Source organism: Bos grunniens, chromosome 14 (assembly GCF_055505025.1).
Source record: "Bos grunniens cultivar Pamir isolate PY7600 chromosome 14, Bosgru_T2T1.0, whole genome shotgun sequence".
Lineage (NCBI taxonomy): Eukaryota > Metazoa > Chordata > Mammalia > Artiodactyla > Bovidae > Bos > Bos grunniens.
In genome coordinates this window covers 49,842,944-49,870,260 of record NC_141178.1, presented here as the reverse complement: position 1 = coordinate 49,870,260, position 27,317 = coordinate 49,842,944, and the positions used below count along the sequence as shown (strand labels likewise).

Genomic DNA, 27,317 nt, shown 5'->3' with positions numbered 1-27,317 from the left:
AAGTAATGTCTCTGCTTTTTAATATGCTGTCTAGGTTCGTCATAGCTTTTCTCCCAAGGAGCAAGTGTCTTTTAATTTCATGGCTACAGTCACCATCTGCAGGGATTTTGGAGCCGCCAAAAATAAAGTCTGTCACTGTTTCCATTGTTTCCTCATCTATTTGCCATGAAGTAATGGGACCAGATGACATGGAATGTTGAGTTTAAGCCACTTTTTTTTTCACGCTCCTCTTTCACTTTCATCAAGAAGCTCTTTAGTTCTTCTTCACTTTCTGCCATAAGGGTGGTGTCCTCTGCATATCTGAGGTTGTTGATATTTCTCCCAGCAATCTTGATTCCAGCTTGTGCTTCATCCAGCCCAGCATTTCACATAATGTACTCTGCATATAAAAGTTTAATAAGCAGTGTGACAATGTACAGCCTGTTCATACTCCTTTCACAGTTGGAACCGTCTATTGTTCCATGTCTGGTTCTAACTATTGTTTCTTGACCTGCATACAGATTTCTCAGGAGGCAGGTAAGATGATCTGGTATTCCATCTCTTGAAGAATTTCCTACAGTTTTTTGTGTTCTACACAGTCAAAGGCTTTGGTGTAGTCAATAAAACACAAGTAGATGTTTTTCTGGAACTCTCTTTCTTTTTCTATGATGCAATGGATGTTGGCAATTTGATCTCTGGTTCTTCTGCCTTTTCTAAATCCAGCTTGAACATCTGGAAGTTCATGGTTCACATACTGTAGAAGCCTGGCTTGGAGAATTTTGAGCATTCCTTTGCTAGCGTGTGAGATGAATGCAATCAGTCGTGTGGTAGTTTGAATGTTCTTTGGCATTGGCCTTCTTTGGGATTGGAGTGAAAACTGACCTTTTCCAGTCCTGTGGCCACTGCTGGGTTTTCCAGATTTGCTGGCATATTGAGTGCAGCACTTTCACAGCATCATTTTTTTAGGATTTGAAATAGCTCAACTGGAATTCCATCACCTCCACTAGCTTTGTTATTAGTGATGCTTCCTAAAGCCACACAAAGATGCTTCTGTAAATTATAAACCTTTATTTTTTCAAGTTGCCTGGTGATTATTGCTGAAGAGTGTCTTGCACTTAGAACCACAAGGGCTGGTTCAATAACAGCGTTAGTTATTGGTAGGCTGAAACTGGCACATGAAGATATACCCATATGAATTTTTTAAACAAAAATTAGATCTTACAATAGGTATTGCTTTTTAATCTACTTTGTTTCTATACTGAGGTATCCCTAGCAGTTGTATGTCTTTGGTATTCATTTTAAAGTATTAAACGATGTAAATATTTAAAATATCATTTTAAGAGTCACATCATATCCTAGTTTATGAAAAAAGATCACGTTAGCATTTTTTAAAATTAGCATAGCATGCCTGTCATTGATACTGCTCTGCTTCAACCTCTACTGGATTTCTCTAAGTGTTAGTCGCTCAGTCGTGGCTGACTCTGCGACCCTATGAACTGTAGCCCACCAGGCTCCTCTGTTCATGAGATTCTCCAGGCAAGAATACTGGAGTGGGTTGCCATTTCCTTTTCCAAGGGATCTTCCCAACCCAGGGATTGAACCTGGGCCGCCTGCATTGCAGGCAGATTCTTTACCATCTGAGCCACCAAGGAAGCCCCTGGATTTCTAGAAGTCCAAAATGCTTTGCAGTTGGAGGCAATGTATCCTCCTAACCCTATCTCTCCTGGGCTTTGTTCTCTGACTCCACCTCAATTTCTTCCACATTTGAGAAATTATGTATCATTTTCTATCCACACCAAGCTCTTTCACTATGTGGGCCTTCCCATACACTCCTCCTTGTGTTGCAAATGCTAATCCTCCCCTCTTCCATCTTGAGAACAAAACACAGCCTAAGAAATCCAAATTTAAGATTTCATTCCTGGATCCTTTACCAAAACGGCCTTCATGAGTGGGCACCAATCCTATAGAGGAAGTCATCTGTAGAGATGGAAAGAACTATGTCAATTCAGAAAGAAAGGAAACAAAAGGAACATTTTGATTTGAGGAAGCAGTTTAAAATCTAGACAAGAATATTTCCCTATTGCCCTTTTCATGGCAATATGTTATCTAAGGCACAGAAATTCTTTTCTTCTCTTCAGGAAACTATGGCATTTAGTTCTTCTCTTCTGAGACCTCGTGTGATTGGAGAATGGATTGGTCGAGAAGAGAATGATGCTGACCCACTGGCCGCTGAAATGCTACAGCCCCCAATTCCCAGAAGTAAAAATGAACAATGGGAAAATGAAGACAGTAGCTCTAGCCCTGCAGGAAGGTGAGATGAGATGTCTTCTAAGATCCTAAACACTTTCATCATTTCAGACAAAAGGGAAATCACATGCATGATTTTGATGAGATAACTCTTAGCAATTTTATATAGAATATTATATCACATATAAGATAAAAATTAATTTATATCTTTTAAAATTAGAGTTTTCTCAGATTTGCTTTTAGATTTGGTTTTGATTTTTTGCTTTACATCTAGCAAGCTTATCATTTCTTTGCTACCAAAACCAAATAGAAAAATAATTACAAGGACATAAACTGTCGGTCAAGACCTACTGTAATATTGGACAAGACTGGCTTATTATTAATTAGGGTGAGGCTTAAGATTGGAGAGGGAAGACTTCTGATTTACCAGAGAGATCTAGTTATTCAGCAAGAAGAAAACTATTAAATATATGTTAGTCTGTGGTGGTTTAGTTGCTAAGTCGTGTCCAACTCTTGCTACCCCATGGACTGTAGCCCACCAGGCTCTTCTGTCCATGGTATTTTCCAGGTAAGAATACTGGAGTGGGTGGCCATTTCCTTCTCCAGGGGATCTTCCTGACCCTGGGATTGAACCCAAGTATGAAAGACTATACAAGGTAGAATTAGATGGAATATGTATAGAGAAACCTTGGTTTAGAACCATTTGAGTTTAGAGTTGATAACTATGATTGAATATAATTATTTACATTCTCTACAGTTTAACTTTTGAAATGATTTTGAAACTATTATAATTTGTGAATTTGGAAGTCCCTGATTTATTTCACTCAATCCTATGATGCTCAAAATGGTTTCAGAAGATTTGCCCTAAATTTCCATGTACAGGCGCTCATGTGTGCTAAGTTGCTTCAATGTGTCTGACTCTGAGATGCTCTGGACTATAGCCCTCTGTCCATGGGATTCTCCAGGCAAGAATACTGGAGTGGGTTGCCATTTCTTTCTCCGGGGGATCTTTCTGGCCCAGCCATCAAAGTTGCATCTCTTTATGTCTCCTGCATTGGAAAGCAGTTTTTTACTACTGAGAAGCCCCCTCTATATACTACTAGAAGTCAGATGATTTTGAAAAGTCTAGATAATATTTTTTAGAAAAAGTATATTCAGTATAACTATTTCTTGTAGTACTAACTGCAGTGAGTAAAATTTGAAATGTAGATGAAAACTTCTATGAGGAAGTTGGAGTGAAAAGGCATTATCAAGGCATGGCTTACACAAGATTGAGGAAAAATGCTCATGGACTGAAATGTGACGGTAACTTAAACTTTCTGTGAGTGTTGCTAGCTGAGCGCCACAGAAGAGTTTTTCCTGTGCATGGCATAGCCACAGTAACTTTGTGTTTCCTACATTAAATTTAGCAGCAACCAATAACCGTTCTTTCTCAAGGAGAAAATTGTATTTTCTACAATGTAATAGCTTTCAGGGTTTTTTTTCTTTAACTTATCACTTGGTTAGAGGGAAGGAAATTCAGAATACTCATTTAATGTGCTTCAGGCATATAGAAAATTGATTCTGTTTCCATGAGAAATAACTTTTAAATTATTTAAATAGTTGAAGTGTACTGTATAAGGAGAAGAAAACCATTTCTAAAAATCCATTTACCTTCTTTCGTGAAATGTCAGATCAATTTCACCTGTCAATGAGGGTAATTTTATTTTTAACACTAGACATATGAAACACACTAGACCTTTATCTTTATTCATTGCTAGATCTTTAGTTCTTAAATATAAAATAGAGAAATGTCAATTTTCATTGTGCTTTCATTTAGTCATAATAATAAATAGGAGCTATTTACTGCAAATGTTAGCCCTTCTATTTTCTTCCTAGCTTCAGTGAGCTTTTATTTCCTCTTGAATATCCAATAAAGGAGACTTTCTCTTCCAATCCTACTAATATCCACTACCCAGAAAACTCAGTCCATGGAGCTCTCGCTCAAATATTTGTTTTGAAAGCTTGTTTTCACTTTTATTTTGCTCTATCTTTAAATAATGAGTTGCTATATTACCTCTATCTTTAAATAATGAGTTCATATATTACCTTTGAAATGAAGGAAGTGGTGAAAATCCTGCTCAGATGCCCCATTAGAGAAAAAAGAAGGCGTACTTTCTGAACTAAATTTAAAGAGTAGCAATAAAGTTATGGGTTAGAAACTATATTCCATCATCTAATACAAAACGAAGATTTCTGAATTTATGCCAGGAGCTCACACAGCACTAAATTTGACTTGAATGAATAAAAACAGATTGGGGAGCAATTTCATAGTGACTCAAGAGTCTGTTACTAGAGTATTAGCTTTTGCCCTTGAATAGTAGTAACCTTGTTTTATAACATAACAGTCTTAAAAATCAGCAGACTAATTACATTCTAGACTCCTGAAAGAGAAGACTTAATTTTTAAGGATGACTTCTGTTTTTCTCTCCCCCACTGGACCTCCTACATTGCCATTGTCAGTAGACATCTGCTATGTGAGTAAAGGAGGCACAGAAGACTGTGAGCAGACATCTAATAAATAAAAGTTATTTATATGAAGGGTTGTTCATAGTCTATCTTAACATTTTATCTTTTTTCCTATTATGGATTACCCTCCTGTTAATTGCTCAGGTCTTATTTGAATGGTTGTTATTACAATACCCAATCTTTAGTACATCGCTAATTTTCCCTCTCATTCAGAACAAATACAGACAAAATAGGCTGGACTTTTCATCATTAGATTAGACAGGATTAAATAAATTGTGCAGTAAACCATTGAGAGTCTTATGAATAGACTCTTACCCACCATATTTTCCTGGAACTTTTAAAAAATGATACACTTGGCCTGAACTTTTTCCTTAGGTTCTATAAATACAGCATTGTGTGAAGAGGGTAAACAACTTTAGTATACATAGCTGTCATCTGAAAGGTTAAGTGCTGGTGAAAATGAAGGCAATTATGAGGGCAATATAGAGAAACTAATAAAATAAGACAAGACAATGTAATTGTTAATTGTCCAGAGAGTTTAAGAAAGTAAAGCATCTGAACAAGAAGACAGAAGAAAGAGTCATAAGAGAGAGGCGACTGTGTTAGGGAACGATGGCATGCTTTCTATGATTGTCATGTGCTACCATCTGACATTGGTTGCTGTGGCTTGTCTAGGTGTTTAGTGGGAAGCATATATATTCATTGCACATTTAGAGTTATTAAAAATAATCACACATTGATAATATAAATATAAATAAAAATTGAGTTAATAAGCCTATATACTTATATTTTGAACCATCTTAATTAGAATTTTCAATAGCTGATAATAGACTTCCTAAAATTACTTGCTAAATTATAATTGAATTTTTAAATAGGCTTATCAAGCCTTGAAAGCCTAATGAAGCTCCTCTAAGATGAACCACGTTATTAAAGTAAGAATAACATCAATAAATATTATAGATCTTGTAAATTGACTTTATTCATTGAGAGCATTGTTATCAGATGTAAGTATGCCATAAAATGAATAGAAAATGTTATGACCTGGAAATATATATTAAATATTGAAAGCTAAATTCACTTCCCACAGGCAGTGCTCCTTTTCACTAAAGCTCATAATTGCTTCTGATATATCTGTTAACAAACCCTAGAAATGTTCCCCTCCTCTTAGAGCTCCTCTGCTGGCAGCTAGAAAGAAACAACAAACAAGAAAATATATTAATTTATGCCATAAATTCAAGTAGTGATAAGAGGTATGATGGAAAATAAACCAGAACAAGAAAGAAGAAAATGGATGGAGGGCACTTTAAAAAAAAAGAAGTCAAGAATAAAGAAATAATCATAAAATTGTCTAATTTTGGCTGTTGTGGGCATGTTAGAAAATACATAATACATGTGGCAGAAACCATATCAAACTTAGTAATTTCTTTGCTATTCTCAAATATTCTCCCTTGCAGATTTTTAGCATAAAGAATATTGATTAATCAAAAGTGATTTTGCCAAAATAATTTAAAAACAAATCTTAAAAATATCTAAAACATACAAAAATTATACTTTATAACTTACAAATTTCTCTTTAAAACCAAAAAAGTATATAACTATCATATATTTCAGAATGTTGATGAGGTAATTTTAATATATTAAAATTTTGCTGTCATTTATTTAAGAATATATTCATTTATTTAGTCAGGAAATACTTACCCTGATTCAAATAGTCATTTTATGAAACACATTGCTAGTTGTCTTTGGACTCAGACTCAGATGGACTCATTATTAGACAGCTTTTTGGAGTCAATCTGTGTCTCGTTCTGGTAGCGCACCACCATCTTCATGACCAAATGATGTATTTTAATGAGACTACAGAAAACACTTGCGTCACCGTTCATGAAATGGTCTCGGTCATTGTCAGCTGATGAATGGGAGTTTGTCATCTGCTGCTTGTTCCTCAATATTCACATTCCAGTCTATTCGTTCGTTTTTCTTTCGTGTCACTACCTATCTTTCCATTTCCCTGGATTCTCACATCTCTGAAGTTGGAGGACTCATATTACATCTACTTTAATTAATTCATATTTTATTAGAAAATATGAGATTCAAAAAGAAAGTGTGAATTTGTTAAATATTTATTGAGCATTAATTAGCGCAAGGTAATGTGCTAGGTACTGGTCGAGACCAATATGGAAACAAAAACTGCAGACTCCAAGTATTGGGTTGACCAGAAAGTTTGTACAGATTTTCCCATAAGATGTTATGGAAAAGCAGTACTTGCTTTAAAGTGAGGAGAATGGCAAGGACATATGTCTTATTTCTGCAGCTCAGTGCCCACAATACCTGGTACATAGCAAGAAGTTAATGTCTTGCTAAATAAATTATAAAAATATCACATTTAGACATATAAAGAAAAAAAAGAGCTCTTTTGCATAAATCAAAATGCAGCAATTAAGGGTGAAACTTTTTGTGATCTCTTCAACAACTTGGGCCTTAATGCAAAGAGAACCTGTTAATTTCTGATTAAGAGTCAAGACAAAAGGCACAGATTTTCCAACTAAGCTTCAGTAGTGAACTAAACAAGCTTAGCAGATAGCTCAAGAGAGGAATCATCCAGTTTTCCTACAAAAGAGACCACGCAGGGCGAGAAAAGTCTAACACTTACCAACCTGTGTTCATAATCAGAATGTGAAATAAAAGGGAGCAAGGTCAGACCCCCTGAAAGAGTGGGGCCAGGAGGAGGAGAGCAGATATCAAAAGGCAGACCATCCAGTGGGAGGAGGTAGAGGGGTCGGCCACTTTCAATTGTCCTTTTCCAGGTGATCCTTGTTTAGAACTTGTGTTAGACCAAAGCAAAGTGGAGTCCTGAAGTATATTAATGGGCTTTCCCACATGGCTCAGTGGTAAAGCGGAGAAGGCAATGGCACCCCACTCAAGCACTCTTGCTTGGAAAATCCCATGGACGGAGGAGCCTGGTAGGCTGCAGTCCATGGGGTTGCTAAGAGTCGGACACGACTGAGCAACTTGACTTTCACTTTTGAGTTTCACGCATTGGAGAAGGAAATGGCAGCCCACTCCAGTGTTCTTGCCTGGAGAATCCCAGGGACAGGGGAGCCTGGTGGGCTGCCGTCTCTGGGGTTGCACAGAGTCCGACACGACTGAAGCGACTTAGTAGCAGCAGCAGTAGTGGTAAAGAATCTGCCTGCCAGTGCAGGAGACACAAGAGATACAGGTTTGATCCCTGGGTTGGGAAGATGCCCTGGAGGAGGAAATAGCAACCCACTTCAGTATTCTTGCCTGGAAAATTCCATGGAGAGGGTAGCCTGGTGGTCCATGAGGTCACAAAAAAATGGACATGACTTACTGACTAAACAACAACAACAATATATATAGTCATTATACATTTAGAGTTTTTATTAGAAAATCTACAAACAAATTTTCACTAGATTATTTTGCTAACATATGCTAAAGCTGAAACTCCAGTACTTTGGCCACCTCATGCGAAGAGTTGACTCATTGGAAAAGACTCTGATGCTAGGAGGAATTGGGGGCAGGAGGAAAAGGGTATGACAGAGGATGAGATGGGTGGATGGCATCACCGATTCGATGGACCTGAGTCTCAGTGAACTCCGGGAGTTGGTGATGGACAGGGAGGCCTGGCGTGCTGCGATTCATGGGGTCGCAAAGAGTCGGACACGACTGAGCAACTGAACTGAACTGATGCATAGATTTGCAAAGCAAAATAATCTAGTGAAAATTTGTTTGTAGTTTTTAATTAGTTACCACAGCTAACTGATAATGTCATCATCATTGAAAATTCACATTGAACTATTTCTTCAGCTTAAAGGTGGAGCTCAAGACTAAAGGACTAAAACAGCAGCAACAGCAGCACAAGAAACTTCTGGCAGCCATGCTTTCTCAAGATTCTTTTGAGTCTGTCCATAGTCCCACCCCATCTGTAACAGAAGAAGATATTGATAATGAAGATGATGCAATGGAATTGCTGGGTAATTTTAAAAATTAATAATTTCTCTTTTTCTTCTCTGGCATTGTAAAAGTGTGTAGTGGTTTAGAGATTTTAAAGGTTTTGAGTGGTTTTGTCATAGGGGAAAGAAACCATTTAACACACACTTTTCATTAGACTTTCATGGAGTTGCATGTGAGAATTAAGTTGAAATCAACTCAGCATGTAAAATATTTATCAGACTATATTTTGTGCTTTGTATAGGCAGTACTTACCTTCTCCCTGCTTAATCAGTCTTTATTCTCTGTGCAATTGTGATACAAATTCAGGTCTGTCTGTTTTATTCTCTGATTATTACTGCCTTGGTCACATCTTTTGTCTATACAATATATCCAGAGTACCTATTTCAGAGTTCATTCCAAGCTGTCTCACTATTGTTTCAAAGATATTTTAGAAAAAGCAAGTTAAACTTAAAGGGGCAGATAGTAAATTAATGTTTGTATGTCTTCCATAAATGACAGGAAAGTTTTCAGAGATTTCAGTGTTTTTATAGTCTTATTACTTTTATGGAAACCTTATTGATGTTGTATATATAGGAAGTCCTTTTGTATCTTTTAATGAAGTAGATGTCTATTTTTGTTTCATCAGAAATCTCTGCATAGTAGTTTGTTTTTTAATTGAAATTCCTTTTGTAAAACCGTATTTTCAAAGAAAGAAATGAAATTTTATTTCAGAGTGAATGATCCACATATAAAACAGAGTTTTTATTTCAGTGATGTTATCTATTATATTCTAAATAATTAGGACAACTTTCAAATATTTTGTAACATTATACTAGGAAATGAAAAAATGATAAAAATCATTTGAATTTTTCAAATAAGTTTTACGTATAGAAAAAGGACCCCCAGAAATACACAGATTTTTTTAAAGATTTTTTTCTAAACTAGCTTCCTGGGTTTTAAGTGTTTATGGCAGTAAAATATATTATTATAATAAATGATATAGGTCTCCAAGGATAGGCTTACAAAGTGTTATTTAGTTAGTGATGGCAGGTTCACTGATCTCTGATGTTATAATAACTGCATTAATTCCAAAATTGAGAAGACTGTGTCATGGCATTTTCGCTTCATGCTGTCCATCTTTTTTTTTTTTTTTTTTAAAGAACTGTTAAGTTTTGTTGTATTTTGTAAGGGATCTCATCTCCCACCAGATGTGCCAGATGCGGTGCCTGTGCCTTCATCCAACTTCCATTCAGCAAACGTTTACTGAACGCTAGGCACTGGGCTTAGTCCTGGGGATGTAAAAATAATGGTGGTTTCTGTGTATGTTCCAGTTTTCAAAATGAAAGTACAAATACATCACTCAGTTTTCATTACAGGTGCTAATTTGGTTAAACACAGAGTCGTACACAGGAATAGCATCCATTGTGGAAGTAGGGGCCAGTGATCAAGGAATGCTTTCTAGAGAGACTTGTTCCTCTGCTAAGTCCCGGAGGATAGGTGGATGGAGTTTGGCAGGCAGAGTGTGGTCCTGACCCTTGCAGCTTTGCTGATGCAGGAATGGATTCTTGTTGTGCTCCATGACACTGCCTATATGTTGTTCCTCTGCCCTCATCAGTAGCAGTGAAGGGGGCGAGTCTGCAATAGTGACTGTTCATGGATGTGGCCTGTGTGACATCAGTGTTGATGTATCGGTACGTGGATAATCGGTTGTACAGATATCCTTCTGTCTTATCCCTTTCCTTTAAATGACAGCTCATGGTCAGTTGATACCCATATGAAGGCAGTTTTACCTTATCTTGCAGAGAGTATCTTTTGAAGAAATCCAGGCATTCTCTAAATCGCCTTGAGATTCCTGAGAGCCTCAGGAATGTCTTATCAGAATGGTTGCTGTTGTTCAGTTGCTCAGTAGTGTCTGACTCTTTGCAACCCCATGCCCTGAGGCCCACCAGGCTCCTCTGTACAGGGGATTTCCCAGGCTAAGAATACTGCGGTGGCTTAGGAACTCATCTTGTTTCAGTAACACCAAGGGATTCTTTAAGGAGACTCAGGCGTCCACTCAGTATTGGCATCCCTATATCTCAGCTCTGCTGTTCTGAAGTTTCTAGTCTCCCAAGATGAAGACCAAAGGACTGGGTTTTGGAGACTTCCTAATGTGAGCAATTAATAGCTGGGTCTCAGTTTTGTTTTGTTTTAAATAGACACTTCAGCCTGTGGTCTGAACAAATTTAAAAATGAAGTAGTTGGAGGTTTGGACTTTTCTCCTTCTGAAGTCTGCATATGTCAGCACAGGCAGATGGTGGTTTACTAACGCTTGTCTCTAGGTTATGAGATTTCTCTGCGATAATATAGAATATTCCAGGCACACTTGGATGTCCCCTAAAATGATGCCATATACAACCCTGTTGCCTAGCTGTCTCAGTGAACAAAGGTCATAATACAGAAAACTCTAAGTAAAATGTTCTTTGAATATGAAATATATTTGTCTCTAAGGCCCTAATATTTCTACTCATTAATATTATTCTATTATTTAGAAATATTTATTTAAAATGTAGACTCAAAGTTTTTTTCCAAAGTAGTATATGTAAGTTCGTGACTTATAATGTTAGTTATGCCTTTAACTAATGTAGTGAATGGCTCATCTCTTACATGAAATCAAACAGATGTCCATGAATAATTTCAGTTAGCGAAGGAGCTAAGAATTTTTCAGCCATGATATAGTAGTAGAGGAATATGTGAAGTACAGGTATGAAATAAAATGGTTATTAAGTTACTCAATTTTAAGAACTGCATCTTCAGTAGGTTTGTGCATTCCATTGGATTTTAAATCCTACATCAATCAATTGATGCAACATTCCTTAATCAATTTAGAAACTCTATAGTATCTATCTTCTTAGTCCTTTTAATATTAGATTTGCATCTTGTTGTTTATTATTAAAGAATTTTGAGATAATCATTTTGAAACTCTGATTCTAGAAAAACATAAGTGAAGTGATTGTACATATTTGAGGGAAATATAAATACCAAGTTCTTGAACTTATTTGAAATCGAATTTTAGCATGTGAAATCATTGTAAACTGCAACAGAGACATCTGGTATTTAAAATATCTTTTTGAATCTACAACATTGTTTAGAATGAATTTACAATAGCTTATGTGTTTTAAAGGTTTAACTTGTGATTGTTAACTATACTGTAATTGGCTGAAAGTTTTATTTATTATGCATGGGAAGCAGTCTATACACTTTGTGCAGTGATAAATAAGTAAAAAACATAATTATTAGTTAACGTTAATATAAGAGAAGATTATTCCTAAGTAAAAACTTGTTGATTTGAAGGGAAAAAAAACTTTTAATTGAATTAGTAGAACTTATTAAGAGTAAAATTATCGGTCCTTGTTTTGTTTGTTCAGGAATCTAGTATTATTAATATATGCTAATATTTAATTCTTCACAGTTGTGTATTTGTGAATTTCTTTTCTAAGTGTACTAGACAAGTGAAAATATTATAATACAGTATTTATAATTTTAAGTAGATTATTTTCTATAATTACTTAAAATGCTATTTAAAAACTCATGATATAAAAGTAGCTTTTAGTATGGAATTAAGATATACATGTGTGTGTGCTCAGCTGTGTCCGACTCTTTGCCACCCTATGCTCTGTAGCCCACTAGACTCCTCTGTCCTTGGGGTTTTCTCAGCAAGAATACTGGAGTGGGTTGCCATTACCTCCTTCAAGAGATCTTTCCGACCCAGAGACCAAACTCATGTCTCTTGTGTTTCCTGCATTGGCAGATGGATTCTTTACCACTATGCCACCTGGAAAGCCTGGAATCAATATATAGCAGAGAATAAAATATCCAAACTTGTGAAATTTTAAGATACAACAATTTTAAGCACCTCTGAAGTTGGTGCTGTAATTACAGAAAAGGTTGAATAAGATATCTGCCAATTCATCTCAAATTAAGTAGTTTTCAACTTCAAATATAAGATGTTGTCAAATATTTCAATAATTATGCTAGAATTGATCACAATGAATAGAATGAGGAAGAATATTCACATTATTTTTAGAGTTATTAAATTGAATGACTTTTCAAAAGTGGTAAAACAAATACCTGTATATTTTACTCCATTCACTTGCATAGAAGATTTGAGGAACCTCATTAGTTTAAAAGATATTTCAGCTTGTAAATGTAAGTCTATTTTCATTATATTACATGGAATTTTCATTTTATTTTTGATGGGACTTTCATTGCAGTTATGTGTTTGATTATTCTGTATATAATTTATCCTCATTTTAAATGTCATCAGAACTTTTTGAAAGCTACTTTTTTGCACATTTTAGTATGGTATTACTTTAAAAAGCTTTCTCTTAGATTTTTCACTGAATTGATGCTGAGACAAATATCTAAAAATCACTTTCCAGAGAGGCTATAAAAGAGAAACAGCTTTAGTCATGCTTTATAGTTCCTAGTTTTAGCTTATATATAATCATATCAAAATTAAAACTGTTTTACTGAAAACAAGGTGATTGCAAATATATTTTATTTATTATAAATTTAATAATTAAAACCAAGTATAATTATTCTGGTATTCTTTGCAGAATATAGTAATGGAATTTCTAAAACTCAGTTGGCAGTATCTTGCCAAATTATGTAAAATATAAACTTAATTTTCTGAAAGGACTTATTTGTCAAAAGTTTGACAATTTATTTTTTTTTAATTGGATGCTTCTTAAAACAGACCATTCATATTTGCAGAATAAAAACATGCATTTCAACTAATGAGAAATGGATACTGTCACTCATAGATGTTAAAGAAAAAAATGGAGAGGGCCTTTAAATGTTTAAAAAAAAATATGTCTACCTATCTCTATACCTGTATTTTAATAATCTAAAGCATATAATATGGTCTAAATCACAAAGCGACATTCTTTAAAACTTCATTTCTTTTGCTTATTGATTTTTGGGAACATCAGGATGTCAGAAAACATAATTTTAAAATGATATTCTTTGTAGAAATTTTTCTTTTAAAAAGTCTCAGGACTTTACAAAATTATATTTATGGATCCTTTAATACTGTTTACAAGATTGCTTTAAATATGGTTTAGAAATTCATTCAGCATATACAAAAGTAACTTAAAACAGAATTAGTACATATTTGAGATTAAAATATCCAAATTAGTGGATGTTAAGACATAGCAATTTTGAGCACCTCTGAAGTTAGTACTCTAAATTTAGAACATACTGAATAAAATACCTTCCATACCTCTCAATTTAAGTAGCTCTCATTTAAAAATATTAGATAGTCTCAAAAATTCCAGTAATTACACTGGCAATATTAACCAAACATTATAGAAAATTGGCACATATATTTTTAAGTGTTCACTAAATTAATTAGTACAATTGAAGAGCCAAGATGCATGTACACAGATGTGTGAAAATCTTTTTCACATGCTGAATAGTAAAGATTTCCTCCTGTTAAGCCATGGAATATATTATAAAAGAAATTCCATGAACTACTTCTGCTGTAGAGTTTGTCCTGTCTTTCTGAATTCTGACTTCATCTTGCTTTGTACCATCATTGCCTGCACACATGCCAAGTGAGCTTGGTTTAAAGTGTAACCTGAGTGGGGTTAATAGCACAGTCCTTGTCTTTCTGGATTATAGTGAAAACATTTGAGAAAATCCACTGAAACACATTCTTCCATTCAGCAACTATCACACATCTGGTATGTGAACAGTGCTAGTACATATTAATAAACTGCACTAAGAATATTGTGTCCTCTGTGGAAATGGCAACCCATTCCAGTATTCTTGCCTGGAAAATTCCATGGACAGAGGAACCTGACAGGCTGCAGTCTGTGGGGTTGCAGGGAATCGGACACGACTGAGCAACTAACACTGACCTCTTTAGGCTGTGAAAGAAGAGTGAATCTAGTGAATATTGGCATCTACATAGAAATCAAATATTCTGTAGCTCTTTGCTTTAGCTCTCAATTAGTCCATTAATTCATTCATAGGTTTGTTAACGTTTCCACTGACAGTGACTCTGCACATTCCTGGGAGTTCAAATTTGCACAAATGCAGATATGTTTCATAAACTGTCAACTCTTCAGGGATGATTCTTAAGACTTGTTTTGCTTAAAAATCATTTGAGAAGCTTATTAAATGCCAACTCATGTGGCCTTTATCCCCAATTTTTGTTTCATTAGATTTGGATACAGCCCATGAAGCAACGTTTTTCAACATAATTGCCCTTCCTCCCATCTTGCAAGAGATTCTATTACAGGTGTTGTTTAGAACATATAGTGAGGAACCCTAATCTTAGTATGTGAAGTCAAAGTGTTAGTCACTCAGTCATGTCTGACATTTTGCGACACCATGGACTGTAGCCCACCGAGCTTCTCTGTCCATGAGATTTCCCCGGAAAAAATACTGGAGTGGGTTGCCATTTCCTTGTCCAGGGGATCTTCCAGACCGAGGGATTGAACCCCAGTCTTCTGCATTGTAGGTGGATTCTTTACTGTCTGAACACCCAGGGAAGCCCATATGGTCAACACACTCTTTTGTTTGATGTGATATATCCTGAAGCAAGAGGAATAAAATATTAGAAAGTCTAACTTTTACAACAGAAAGTACATGGAATAGAGGTCTCTGAGTTAACCAAATTCTTTTTGAACTGTTTCCTGGAGATAAGGAAAACTCTTGCTAAAAAGCTCTGGGTGATGCAGTTTGTATTACCTTATTATCTCTTTCTTCCTGATATCTTATTTAGAGGAGCACTTTGTTCAGTTAGGTTCAGTTGCTCAGTCCTGTCCAACTCTTTGCAACCCCATGGACTGCAGCACGCCAGGCTTCCCTGTCTATCACCAACTCCTGGAGCTTGCTCAAACTCATGTTCATTGAGTCGGTGATGCCATCCAACCATCTCATCCTCTATCGTCCCCTTCTCCTCCTGCCTTCAATCTTTCCCAGCATCAGGGTCTTTTCTAATGAGTCAGCTCTTTACATCAGGTAGCCAAAGTATTGGAGTTTCAGCTTCAGCATCAATCCTGCCAGTGAATATTCAGGACTGATTTCCTTTAGGATTGATTAGTTTGATCTCCTTGCAGTCCAAGGGACTCTCACGAGTCTTCTCCAACACCACAGTTCAAAAGCGTCAATTCTTCGGTGCTCAGCTTTCTTTGTAGTCCAACTCTCACATCCATACATTACTACTGAAAAAACCATAGCTTTGAATAGATGGACCTTTGTCGGCAAAGTAATGTCTCTGTTTTTTAATATGCTGTCTAGGTTGGTCATAGTTTTTCTTCCAAGGAGCAAGAGTCTTTTAATTTCATGGCTTCAGTCATCATCTGCAGTGATTTTGAAGCTCCCAAAAGTTACATGTTAGGAATTCTAGCATAGACCTGAGAACATGGTTCTGATGAGTTTCTATCTTATATTAAATCTTTATTTAGGATTCTTACCTTGCTTTCATTAGATGTGACTCATAAGCCTCCTTCACTGCCTTCTAGAAGTACTTCTTTAATATTTGGAACTGTATTTGTATTTCATACTCTTTGCTCTTCATTTGTGTCTCTTTTCAAATATATCAGAACATTTGCAGATGATAACTAGGGTTTTATATAGAGATTGCCTTCTAAATAAATATAAACTTGTCTATCACCAAAAGTATATGCTATACTACATGATTTACTTTTATAGTATTTAATGAAGAATGTTGCTTTTTTCCTTTAAAAAAATTTTCCAGTGGGGAAAGTAGATCAGCATAACAGAATGAAGTCAATAGTTTGAAAATTTAAACCTATAAGCAAAGTATTGGTAATTGTCTTTCATCTTACTTATACATCTATGTGAAAATTCCTTTATTTGAGAGATAGCTGTTAGTATATGTATGGATTTGTTGTTGTTGTTCAGTTGATCAGTTGTGTCCATCTCTTTGCAACCCCATGGACTGCAGCACACCAGGCTTCCCTGTTCTTCACTGCCTGCTGGAGTTTGCTCAGATTCATGTGCACTGAGTGGATGATGCCATCCAACCATCTCATCCTCTGTCATCCGCGTCTCTTCTTGCCCCCTCAATCTTTCCCCAGCATCAGGGTCTTTTCCAGTGAGTTGGCTCTTCGCATCTGGTGGCCAAAGTATTGGAGCTTCAGCTTCAACATCAGTCCTTCCAATGAACATTTAGGATTGATTTCCTTTAGGATTGATTGGTTTGAGCTCCTTGTTATCCAAGGGACTCTCAGGAGTCTTCTCTAGCACCACAGTTTGAAAGCATCAATTCCTTAGTGCTCAGCTTTCTTTGTGGTCCAACTCTCACATTCATACATGACTACTGGTAAAACCATAATTTTTACTATACGGACCTTTGTCAGCAAAGTGATATCTCTGCTATTTAATACCCTTTATAGATTTGTAATAGCTTTTCTTCCCAGGAGCAAATGTGTCAATATTATGGCTACAGTAACCATCTGCCATGATTTTGGAGTCCAAGTAAATAAACTCTTGTCACTTTTTCCATCTTTTTCCCATCTATTTGTCATGAAGAGATGGGACTGGATGCTGTGATCTTAGTTTTTTAATGTTGAGCTTTAAGCCAGCTTTTTCACTCTCCTCTTTCACCTTCATCAAGAAGTTCTTTCAATACATCTTTCTTGCTTCGAAATGTTATACATTTTTGACATAAACATTATAAGTTAATGTGCTTCTTCATGTTTAGGTCATAGCTTTTCACTGATTATTTTGCAAAAGCATGAGCCATATTGTTAGGTGGTGCATAGAGTCTATGGTCAGAGCACTGGACTGGAACTCTTAAGACTGGCTCCAGCTCTCATGGTGCCTCTTGTTAGTTTTGTCACCTGAACTACAAGTAATTCCTTGTAAAATGTGGATAGCAGTATTTCTGTCACATAGGCCTGCTTTGGGAATAAAAATGAAGTATTCTCTGAAAGGTGCTGTTACTTTATTTCTTTTTGTCATGCTTAACAAAAATATTTGGAAGAAGACACTGGAATTTATATGTAAAACTTCCCTTCCAAATCAATTCATATCTTTTGACATACATGTTGTCTAGTTATAAGCAAAGGAAAAAGAAAATAACTTTCTTTACCATTGGGAAACTGCCTATTGACAGTAAAAATTTTACACAAAACAGTAACATCAAAGGCTTGAAGAGAAAGAATGTAAAACCACAAATGTATTTGCAAGTCAAAGTATTTGCTCAGTTCAGTTCAGTTCAGTTGCTCAGTTGTGTCCGACTCTTTGCAACCCCATGAATCGCAGCACACCAAGCCTCCCTGTCCATCACCAACTCCTAGAGTTCACTCAGACTCACGTCCATCAAGTCAGTGATGCCATCCAGCCATCTCATCCTCTGTCGTCCCCTTCTCCTCCTGCCCCCAATCCCTCCCAGCATCAGAGTCTTTTCCAATGAGTCCACTCTTCGCATGAGGTGGCCAAAGTACTGGAGTTTCAGCTTCAGCATCATTCCCTCCAAAGAAATCTTAGGGCTGATCTCCTTTAGAATGGACTGGTTGGATCTCCTTGCAGTCCAAGGGACTTTCAAGAGTCTTCTCCAACACCACATTTCAAAAGCATCAGTTCTTCAGCTGGGTCACTACAAAATATTGCATCAATTTTTAACATGGATATTTAAGCAAGGACAAACATTATCTGATTTGGTTAAGGTTATAGAGGCGGAGAAGGCAATGGCACCCCACTCCAGTACTCTGGCCTGGAAAATCCATGGACGGAGGAACCTGGTAGGCTGCTGTCCATGGGGTCAAGAAGAGTCAGACTGAGCAACTTCACTTTCACTTTTCACTTCCATGCATTGGAGAAGGAAATGGCAACCCACTCCAGTGTTCTTGCCTGGAGAATCCCAGGGATCGGGGAGCCTGGTGGGCTGCCGTCTCTGGGGTCTCACAGAATCGGACACGACTGAAGCGACTTAGCAGCAGCAGCATAGAGGAAATTATTCCACTCTTTAATTTTCTTCCATGTAAATGTATTTTAGGAGGAAGAGAAAAATGCTTTGTACTTACACATAAATGTACACCAATAAATGTTGGGCTGAAAGAAGGAATAGGAAGAGGGAGAAATAAGGAGGAGACATAGAAGAACTAGAAATTTATGTTCTGTGTTTACATACTTATGTATAAGTAAAGTCATAAATGTGTTGAAAATCTATGACCTTCAAAAAGTCTTTTAATTATATTGAGAAGTATGAACATATTTGAAATACCACAATTCCAATGGTTTTACGTTAATTCATTATATAAACAAATCACAACCAAATTGCAAATCAGTATTAAATAATTTTAGGGTTTTGTTGCTTTTGAAATAAATTTGCCTATTTCATATACTTAATAAAATGGTGATGTTATACTTCAAGATGATTTGTTTAGCCGTGGTAATGGTTTTTATATAATTTGACTGAATTTGAATAAAATTTGTACTCTGTGTAAGAGCCATTTGAAACTGGTACAAAATTCATAACTTTATTGTATTTTTTTTCTTGGTTGAAAATGTGCAAATAAGTGTGATTAGTTCAGAAATTATTTGCATTTTAATGTAAAAAAAATAGATATTATAGAGGCATTAAAACTTTTCTCTGAATTGCTTGAAAGTTCTTGTATAACTATAGTGATCTATTTAGATTTTCATGTTATAATACCACTAATATCTTTTTTTAATTATCTTTAAATAGAAACCTTAAAATTATTGAAGTTGAACAGTGAATATGCATTAACAGAAGAGCGCTCTTAAAATTTGCCAATTTTCAATATCTGAAAACAGTCATTTTTTTAATGAAATTTTATCCAAATGTTTTAAACTTTTATAAGCATATTTTTCAAAATTCAAAATGTTTAAACTGGTCCTGTATATGACTTTCTTTTGGAGTGGAAATATAATTTTCTTTTTCAGTAGTCTTATCTTCAGTAATTTCAGAAAGGAAATATTCTTAATAGTAATGAAGGTATTTTGTTTGAAAATTGTTCTAAAGCATTTAAATAAAAAAGTGCTAAAGTCCACAATGGGAAAAAATATGACAGTGTTGTAATAGAGGTAAATTAGATCTGGTGACTTATATTTTACTTTTCAATTTTTCAGTTAGTTGCTTTTTGCAAAAGATGATTGAATGCCTTATGTTGGTATAGAATGAATTTGCTTATATTGACATAGAAACTTAAAATTCCATATAAAATTATAATTTCTTTAAAACTTAGTTTTTCAATAATTATCAGAAGGGGGTTCGTTAGGCCAACTATTTTTCATCTCAAGTGCTGTCATATTTACTCATTAATCACTGACATTTGTTTGGATACTCTGTATTTCAAGACTGTAACATAGAGTATTATTAATCATAAAACAAGATTGAAATTAACCTTATGAAATTAATTTTATGGAAGATAATTGAACATAGTGTTAGAAATAACAATAGCATGTACTGGCTTTGTTTTCAGGTAGTCCTATTTGTAGGTTTCACTGTTGCCTTTTATTAATGATTTGAGAACAGTAACTTCCTTCTTCCAAATATCAGATTCATCATCATAAAAACAGGAATTAAAACAATACTTATATCATAGGATTTTATAAGATTAAGTAAAATAATTTATGTAAATTGTTCAGTGTATCTGATAAAAGATTAGACCTAGGAAAAAAAAGGTTTGTTGATATAATTCATATCATTTTTATATCAGTTCCTTTCCTGTCTTCAAGGAACACATGAGGTTGAGTACATTTAAAAAGGATAATGAGACCATAGGATCTTGGCCTGAAGGATTTATTACCTTTTGTCATAAATATTTAATCTAGATACATTCCATATATTTAGATATAATTTCAACAAATAGTCTCTACTTAATATTCAAGTCCTAATTTTTGCTCTCTTTTAAAATTCACAAGCAACTAGGGAACTCAAAGCCAGTGCTCTGTGACAACCTAGAGAGGTGGGAAAGGGAGGGGGGTGGGAGGGAGGTTTAAGGAGGGGACATATATGTACCTGTGGTTGATTCATGTTGATGTATGGCAGAAACTATCACAGCATTGTAAAGTAATTATCCTTCAATTACAAATAAAATAAAAATTTTAAAAATCACAAGCAGCTTTTTCAAAAGATTATGTTTTCATGAACCTAAGTTTTTATATAATGTATTAGAAAGAATCTTGGCCCTTTTTTCCTTTTTAAGACAGTACCCTCAGTATAAGAAAACATTATAATGTTCAAATTCTTCTAATAACTTGCCTAAAGAAATTATCTTAAGCAATTTGAAATATGAAAACTTTTAAAAGAAGTATGAAAAGCTGAAAACTTATATCTGATTTTCTCCTGTATTTATTTTTGTTACCAGATTACTGCCTCCCTGATTAAAATCATGGACATTCTTAGGCCCTTCTGTAGCATAGAGAAGATGATATCTGGCTTGTAACAACAAAGACTTTATCAGCCCCCATGAATCCCAGTTTATAATGGGAATATGATATGATATAATGGGAATATGATTCCAAGACTAGGTCAAAGAAGTAAACATTTTTTAAAACTTATGCAGGCTATATGCACTTTCATATTATAGTATGTTACTTTATCTTCGGACAACTTAGAGAATTCATATCCAATAATAAAAGCAAAAATATCAAGTGAGAAGGGGGGCAGGGTTCTTTCCTATTTTTTCCCAGGCTACAATCTGATGTTCTTATTTTCTTTATATGGACTTTGGACATTTATGATCTAAAACTTTCAAATTGTTGTTGTTGTTTCATCACTAAGTTATGTCTGACTCTTTTGCAATCCCATGAACTGTAGCCCACACGACTGAGCGACTTCACTTTCACTTTTCACTTTCATGCATTGGAGAAGGAAATGGCAACCCACTCTAGTGTTCTTGCCTGGAGAATCCCAGGGACAGGGGAGCCTGGTGGGTTTCCATCTATGGGGTCGCACAGAGTTGGACACGACTGAAGCAACTTAGCAGCAGCAGCAGGGGCAAGCTCTTCTGTCCATGTGATTTCCCAGATAAGACTACTGGAGTGGGTCACCATTTCCTTCTCCAAGGGATCTTCCTGACCCAGGAAATGAACCTGTGTCTCGCACACAGGCAGGCAGATTCTTTACCACTGAGCACCAGGGAAGCCCAGACTCTCAAATAGCATTGTTAATATCTAATCTCATTTGATTTCTAACATCTTGGTTTCTGAGTTAAGAACATCTTTTGTAGAAAGTAGTTTAAGATGGAAATGTATCTCCGTTCATATATAAACACAAAAAGAACAAACAAGCTCCACATAGCCCTGTTTATTAAAGAAAATTACAAATGTGAGAGAAGTTATTCTCCAATATAAAAGCTTTTAACCAATAGAAAGAAAATCCTAAGATGATACGTGAAAAAAAAATCACAGAAGCAACATTCTTTTTACAATAAATTTTAGTTTATTCAGTCATAAAGCTGTTCCCTTTTCCACCAAGGGACAATCATGGTTTTTTCCTTAGAAATCCTGTCTTTGTTTAAAACACACTTTACAACCATAGAGTGCAATGCTATCATAACATACACATTTATACATTTATTTATTAAATTATATCATTGCTTTCCTAATAATCAGGAGTTTAAATAATTCTCAGTTTAAAAAAAAAGCAAGTAAAGTCATATGTGCTCATTACTGGCCTTATAATAGCTTCAGGATCTTAGCATTTCTGTGTTACTGAATGTTCAAATATACCTACTATCAAGATGATTATGTTATTTATTATCTTCCTGATAAGTGGAGAATTTTAAACATTTGAGCAAAGAATGATTCTTTGGGGGAAAATTATTGGCACTTATAAGTCAATGAGGAAAATTTTAGGGACTTTTAATATCAAATTTTCTTTAAAAAACTATTCTTTGATTATTAAAAGATATTCACTTAAAGGACATGGCATTACAGAGGTCAAAATAAGCAAATAAATGTTACCCAGAAATAATTACTTTTGATGTTCAGTGATGTACTTTCTAGGTATTTATATTATATATATATGAAAGATAATATCAACATTTAAGTGCATTACAATATGCAGTGCACTGCACTGGGTGCTTTGTGTGCATTACTTAATCACAAAAATACCATGGAGTAGACAATGTAGCTATTCTTGCTCAATACAAAAGAACACAGATCCTTGCAAAGCAAAATTTACTTAGATTACATGATTGGTACCCAAGAGTCAGATTCCTAAGCCTTAAGAATTAAACACTAACTGTGGAGTACATACAAATTAAAATATCTACTTATGTTAATATTATATAGGCTTACTTGCTTATGCATGCAGTTTTCACATAGTCAACAAAGTTTTAAAATTTAACATCAGAAAGTTCTGTTTCTACTCATAACAGAGTTTAAGGTTTAAAGATCAGGTAGGTGAAATTAAAAGGAATTTCACCTACCTGATCTTTAAGCTATAAATTTTACAGTCAGCCTATGAACCTTGCTTATTTATCCAGGCTGATGATGTCTTCCTTTTAATTGGTAAATACAAATTACATTTATACTTAATGTAATTATTAATATGCTTAGTTTTAAATTGAATGTCACACTGCTTATATTCTATTAATATTTGTCCCAACTGCCTTGTATTCCATTTTTCCTCCTTAGTTGAATATATTTTAGTATTTTGTAATGTTTTCTATTGATTTTTAAGCTAAAGCTCTTATTTATTTGTTTTTAATGATTGCCTTTAGGAGTAAAGCAGTATCTCCCAGCTTATTACAGTCTACCTACAAATGGGTTTCCTGGCAACTCAGATGGTAAAGAATCTACCTGCATTGTAGAGGCCCTGGGTTCAATACCTGGGTTGAGAAGATTCCCTAGAGAAGGAAATGGCACCTCACTCCAGTATTCTTGCCTAGAGAATTCCATGGATAGAGGAGTCCGGTGGGCCACCATGAAGTCACAAAGAGTCAGACACGACTGAGCGACTAACACTTTCTTTCATTTTTCAGGTGAAATTAAGAGGGTGGGAAATACATTACATGCCAAAAGTAGGCACAAGAATGTTGTTATAGCACAATGATGAAAAGCACATTCATTAGGAAGACATAACAATTGTAAATATGTAGGCATTTTAAAATATTTGAAGTAAAAACTGACAAAATTAAAAAAAAATTAGACAGCTGGCTAATCATAGTTGGATATTTAATACATTTCTCTCAATAATTGATAGAAAAAGTAGATGAAATCAAGAGGGATATGGAAGGCTTGAACAATACTATCAACATTTATTGTAGGTTGCAATTTTCAGTGTACTCAACAAGGTAGAGACATTATTTTCATGGGCTGATGGAATGTTCATCAAAATAACCTGTATGCTGAGCCAACTTTCTGTACTTGGGTCACAACAGGATTAAGTTATATATCAACAATAAGACAAATAGGAAAATTCCAAAATGTGGAAATTAGTTCTTAACACACAGATGAAAGAAAAATCAAAATGGAACCTAGGAAATAATTCAAACTAAAAGAACGAAGATACAACACACAAAATTTAGGGTAATGTAACCAAAACACTGCTTAAAGGAAACTTGAGTTTTAAACAAAAGAATTAAAAATTTTTTGGATGTAAGTTTCTACCTCAAAAAGCTAGAAAATAAATACAAATTGAATTCAAATAGATTGAAAGAGGGCTTCCCTGGTGGCTCAGTGGTAAAAAATCCACCTGCCAATGCAGGAGACCCAGCTTTGATTGCTGGGTCATGAAAATCCCCTAGAGGAGGGCATGGCAACCCACTCAAATATTTTTGCCAGGGAAATCCCATGGACAGAGGAGTCTGGTGGGCTACAGTCCATAGAGTCCACAGAGTCGGACATGACTGAAGTGACTTAGCACAGTAGCACAGGTTGAAAGAAGGAAATAATACAGAAGAGGATGGTAATAAAATACCATTGATGACATAGAAAAAAAGGCTAGCAGAATATTAGCAGTGCTGAAACTGATAAATTCTTAGTAATACTGACCAAAAAAAGGTAGATAAATGCAGTTTTCCAATATTATTAATACAAAGGAAAGACAGGACCAAACTTCACTACAGATCTTACAGACACAAAGGATAACAAAATAATATTGCAAGTAAATTTAACTCAGATATAGTGCGGAAAAATCCTGGTGAAACACATCGTACCAGAGATAAGAAGAAATAGTGCATCTGAATAATTATATATAAAGAAATTGAATTCATAAACAAAATTCTTCCCCAGGAGAAAATTTCACGTTCAAGGTTTCAGTGGTGAACTCTGTCAACGATATAACACACCGTTTCAGAAAATAGAGAAAAGGGAAATTGTCTCAGATTGCTTTGAGACCAGCATGGTTCTGATATCGAAACCTGACAAAGACATTAAAAGAAAAAGAATCACAGATAAATATCCCTCATGAACATAGATATATGTGTTCTTAACAAAATATTATTAAATTAGATCTGTATGATTCAGTACAATTGAATCAAATTCCTAATGGGCTTTAGAAAAATAATTGATGAGCTGATTCTAAAATTTATATGGAAATCGTGACCTTGAATGACCAAAATCATCTGAGAAAAGGACAGTGTCTGTGGAATTACAGTCCCTCATTTCAAAACTTGCCATAAGGCTATAAGAAGACTGTTGTATTGACATAAAACTAGACCAACAAGTCAATGGAATGGATTAAAGAAATATATCTGGTCAATTAGTTTGCAACAAAAGCTTCAAGGCACTTTGATATAGGAAGGAAAGTATTTTCAAGGATTAGTGCTGAAACAATTGGATAAATATATAGAAAAAGAATAAACTTTGGCCATCTACTTCATACCATAACAAAACTTATTTTGAAATGAATTACAAGCACAGACATAAAAGCAAAGATTCTGAAACTTGTAGAAGGATATGTAGAATATATTCACAACCTTGGGGCAGGCAGAGATTTCCTAAAGATAAAAAAAAAAAATCACTAAGGATAAAAGAAAAATTTGATAAATTAGACCTCATTAAAATTAGAAATTTCTCCATAGCTAATGAAAATAAAATTAGAGGAAAATAAACAAAATATAAAGGCACCCCAGTGGCTGGGTATATGCAGTATATCTGACAATGGACTTGGAACTAGAATGTATACAGTTGTTGTTTAGTCCTTAAGTCCTGTCCTACTCTTTTGCGACTCCTTGGACTGGTTCTTTATCACTGAGCTACCTGGGAAGCTCATAGAATATATACAGACCTCCAACAAATCAATTTTTCAAATAGCCTAGGTAAGATAGAAGATTTCAATATACAACTCACAAAAGGAGGTAAACAGTAAATAAGCATGTGAAAAGCTGTTTAACATCATTAGCCATCAGTGTTCTTGCCTGGAGAATCCCAGGGACGGGTGAGCCTGGTGGGCTGCCGACTGGGGTCGCACAGAGTCGGACACGACTGAAGCGACTTAGCAGCAGCAGCAGCCGCAGCAGCAGCAGCTATCAAAGAAATGCAAATGAAAACAACATTGAAATACCTCTTCCCACCAGTTAGAATGGCTGAAAGGAATGTTGTCAAGATTGGAGAGTAGCTGGAATTCTCAAACATTGCTCATGGGAATAAAATTTTATAGTCACTCTGGAGAATATGGCAGTTTCTTGTGAAGTTTAATATGTACCTATCCTTGGTCTAGTAGTTCTTGGATATTTTCCCAAGGGAAATGAAACATATTCACAAGTATTTGTATGTTGAAGTAGTTTTATTCAAAATAGCTCAAACAGAAAACTATCAAAATTACTGTCACTGCAAACAATCTGTATATTCACATAAGGGAACACTATTCAATAAAAATGAAGTAAATACTGATACATTTAATAATATGAATCTCATTGCTATGGACTGAATCATTTCCCCCTCCCCCACCAAACTCATATGTTAATACCGTAAATCCTGATATGATAGATTATATTTGAGATAAGGCTTTTATGAAGTACTTAAGGCTACATGTCATAAGGCTGTGTTCCTAATTCAGTAGAATTGGTGGCCTTGTAAGAATAGGAAGAGTTCTTTCTCTCCCCTCCTCTCTCCATTTCCTGCATGAACTGAGGAAAGGTGGTGTGAGGACAGAGGGAGAAGGTGGCCGTCTGCAACCCAAGGCAAGAGCTCTCACTTGTAAGATCTGCTGGCATCTTGATCTTGGACTTTCCAGCCTCCATAACTGTGAGAAAATAAATTTCTGTTGTTTAAGTTACCCAGTCTAAGATATTTTGTTATGGCAGCCTTAGCTGAATAAGATACTCAAAACATGTTGAATGAAAGAAACCAGACAGAAATGATTACATGCCATACTAATTTAATCATAAGAAATTCAAGAACAGGCAAAACTAATTTATGGTGATAGAAATCAGAACATAGCAGGGATTTGCATGAGAAAACTTTATAGGGTAATTGAAATATTTTATATCTTTACTGGGATGTTCATTACATAGGTGTATACATTGATCGGAACTCATTTTATTTGTCAAAACTCGTATTTGCATTTCACTGTTAAATTTGAATTAAAAATAAACTAGCAATTTTAATATATATAAATCATGACTGCCCCTTCAAATATATAAAAATCATGGCTATGTAATATGTAATATTGCATCATAAAATATTTGAGGAGT

General features: G+C 35.1%; 1 protein-coding gene across 3 annotated transcripts in view; it reads left to right on the top strand.

The window, feature by feature from the left end:
• Window positions 1-27,317, top strand: part of C14H8orf34 (chromosome 14 C8orf34 homolog) — a 278,124-nt gene that overhangs the window by 117,797 nt on the left and 133,010 nt on the right. Inside the window, exons 6-7 of one of the 3 annotated variants that reach the window (XM_086336644.1) lie at window positions 2,118-2,290; window positions 8,560-8,726. In XM_086336644.1, coding sequence (XP_086192770.1) covers window positions 2,118-2,290; window positions 8,560-8,726 — 340 coding nt within the window. Of the gene's footprint in view, window positions 1-2,117; window positions 2,291-8,559; window positions 9,490-27,317 lie in introns of those variants that run through there. The other 2 variants (XM_086336646.1, XM_086336645.1) reach the window with 2 other exon arrangements.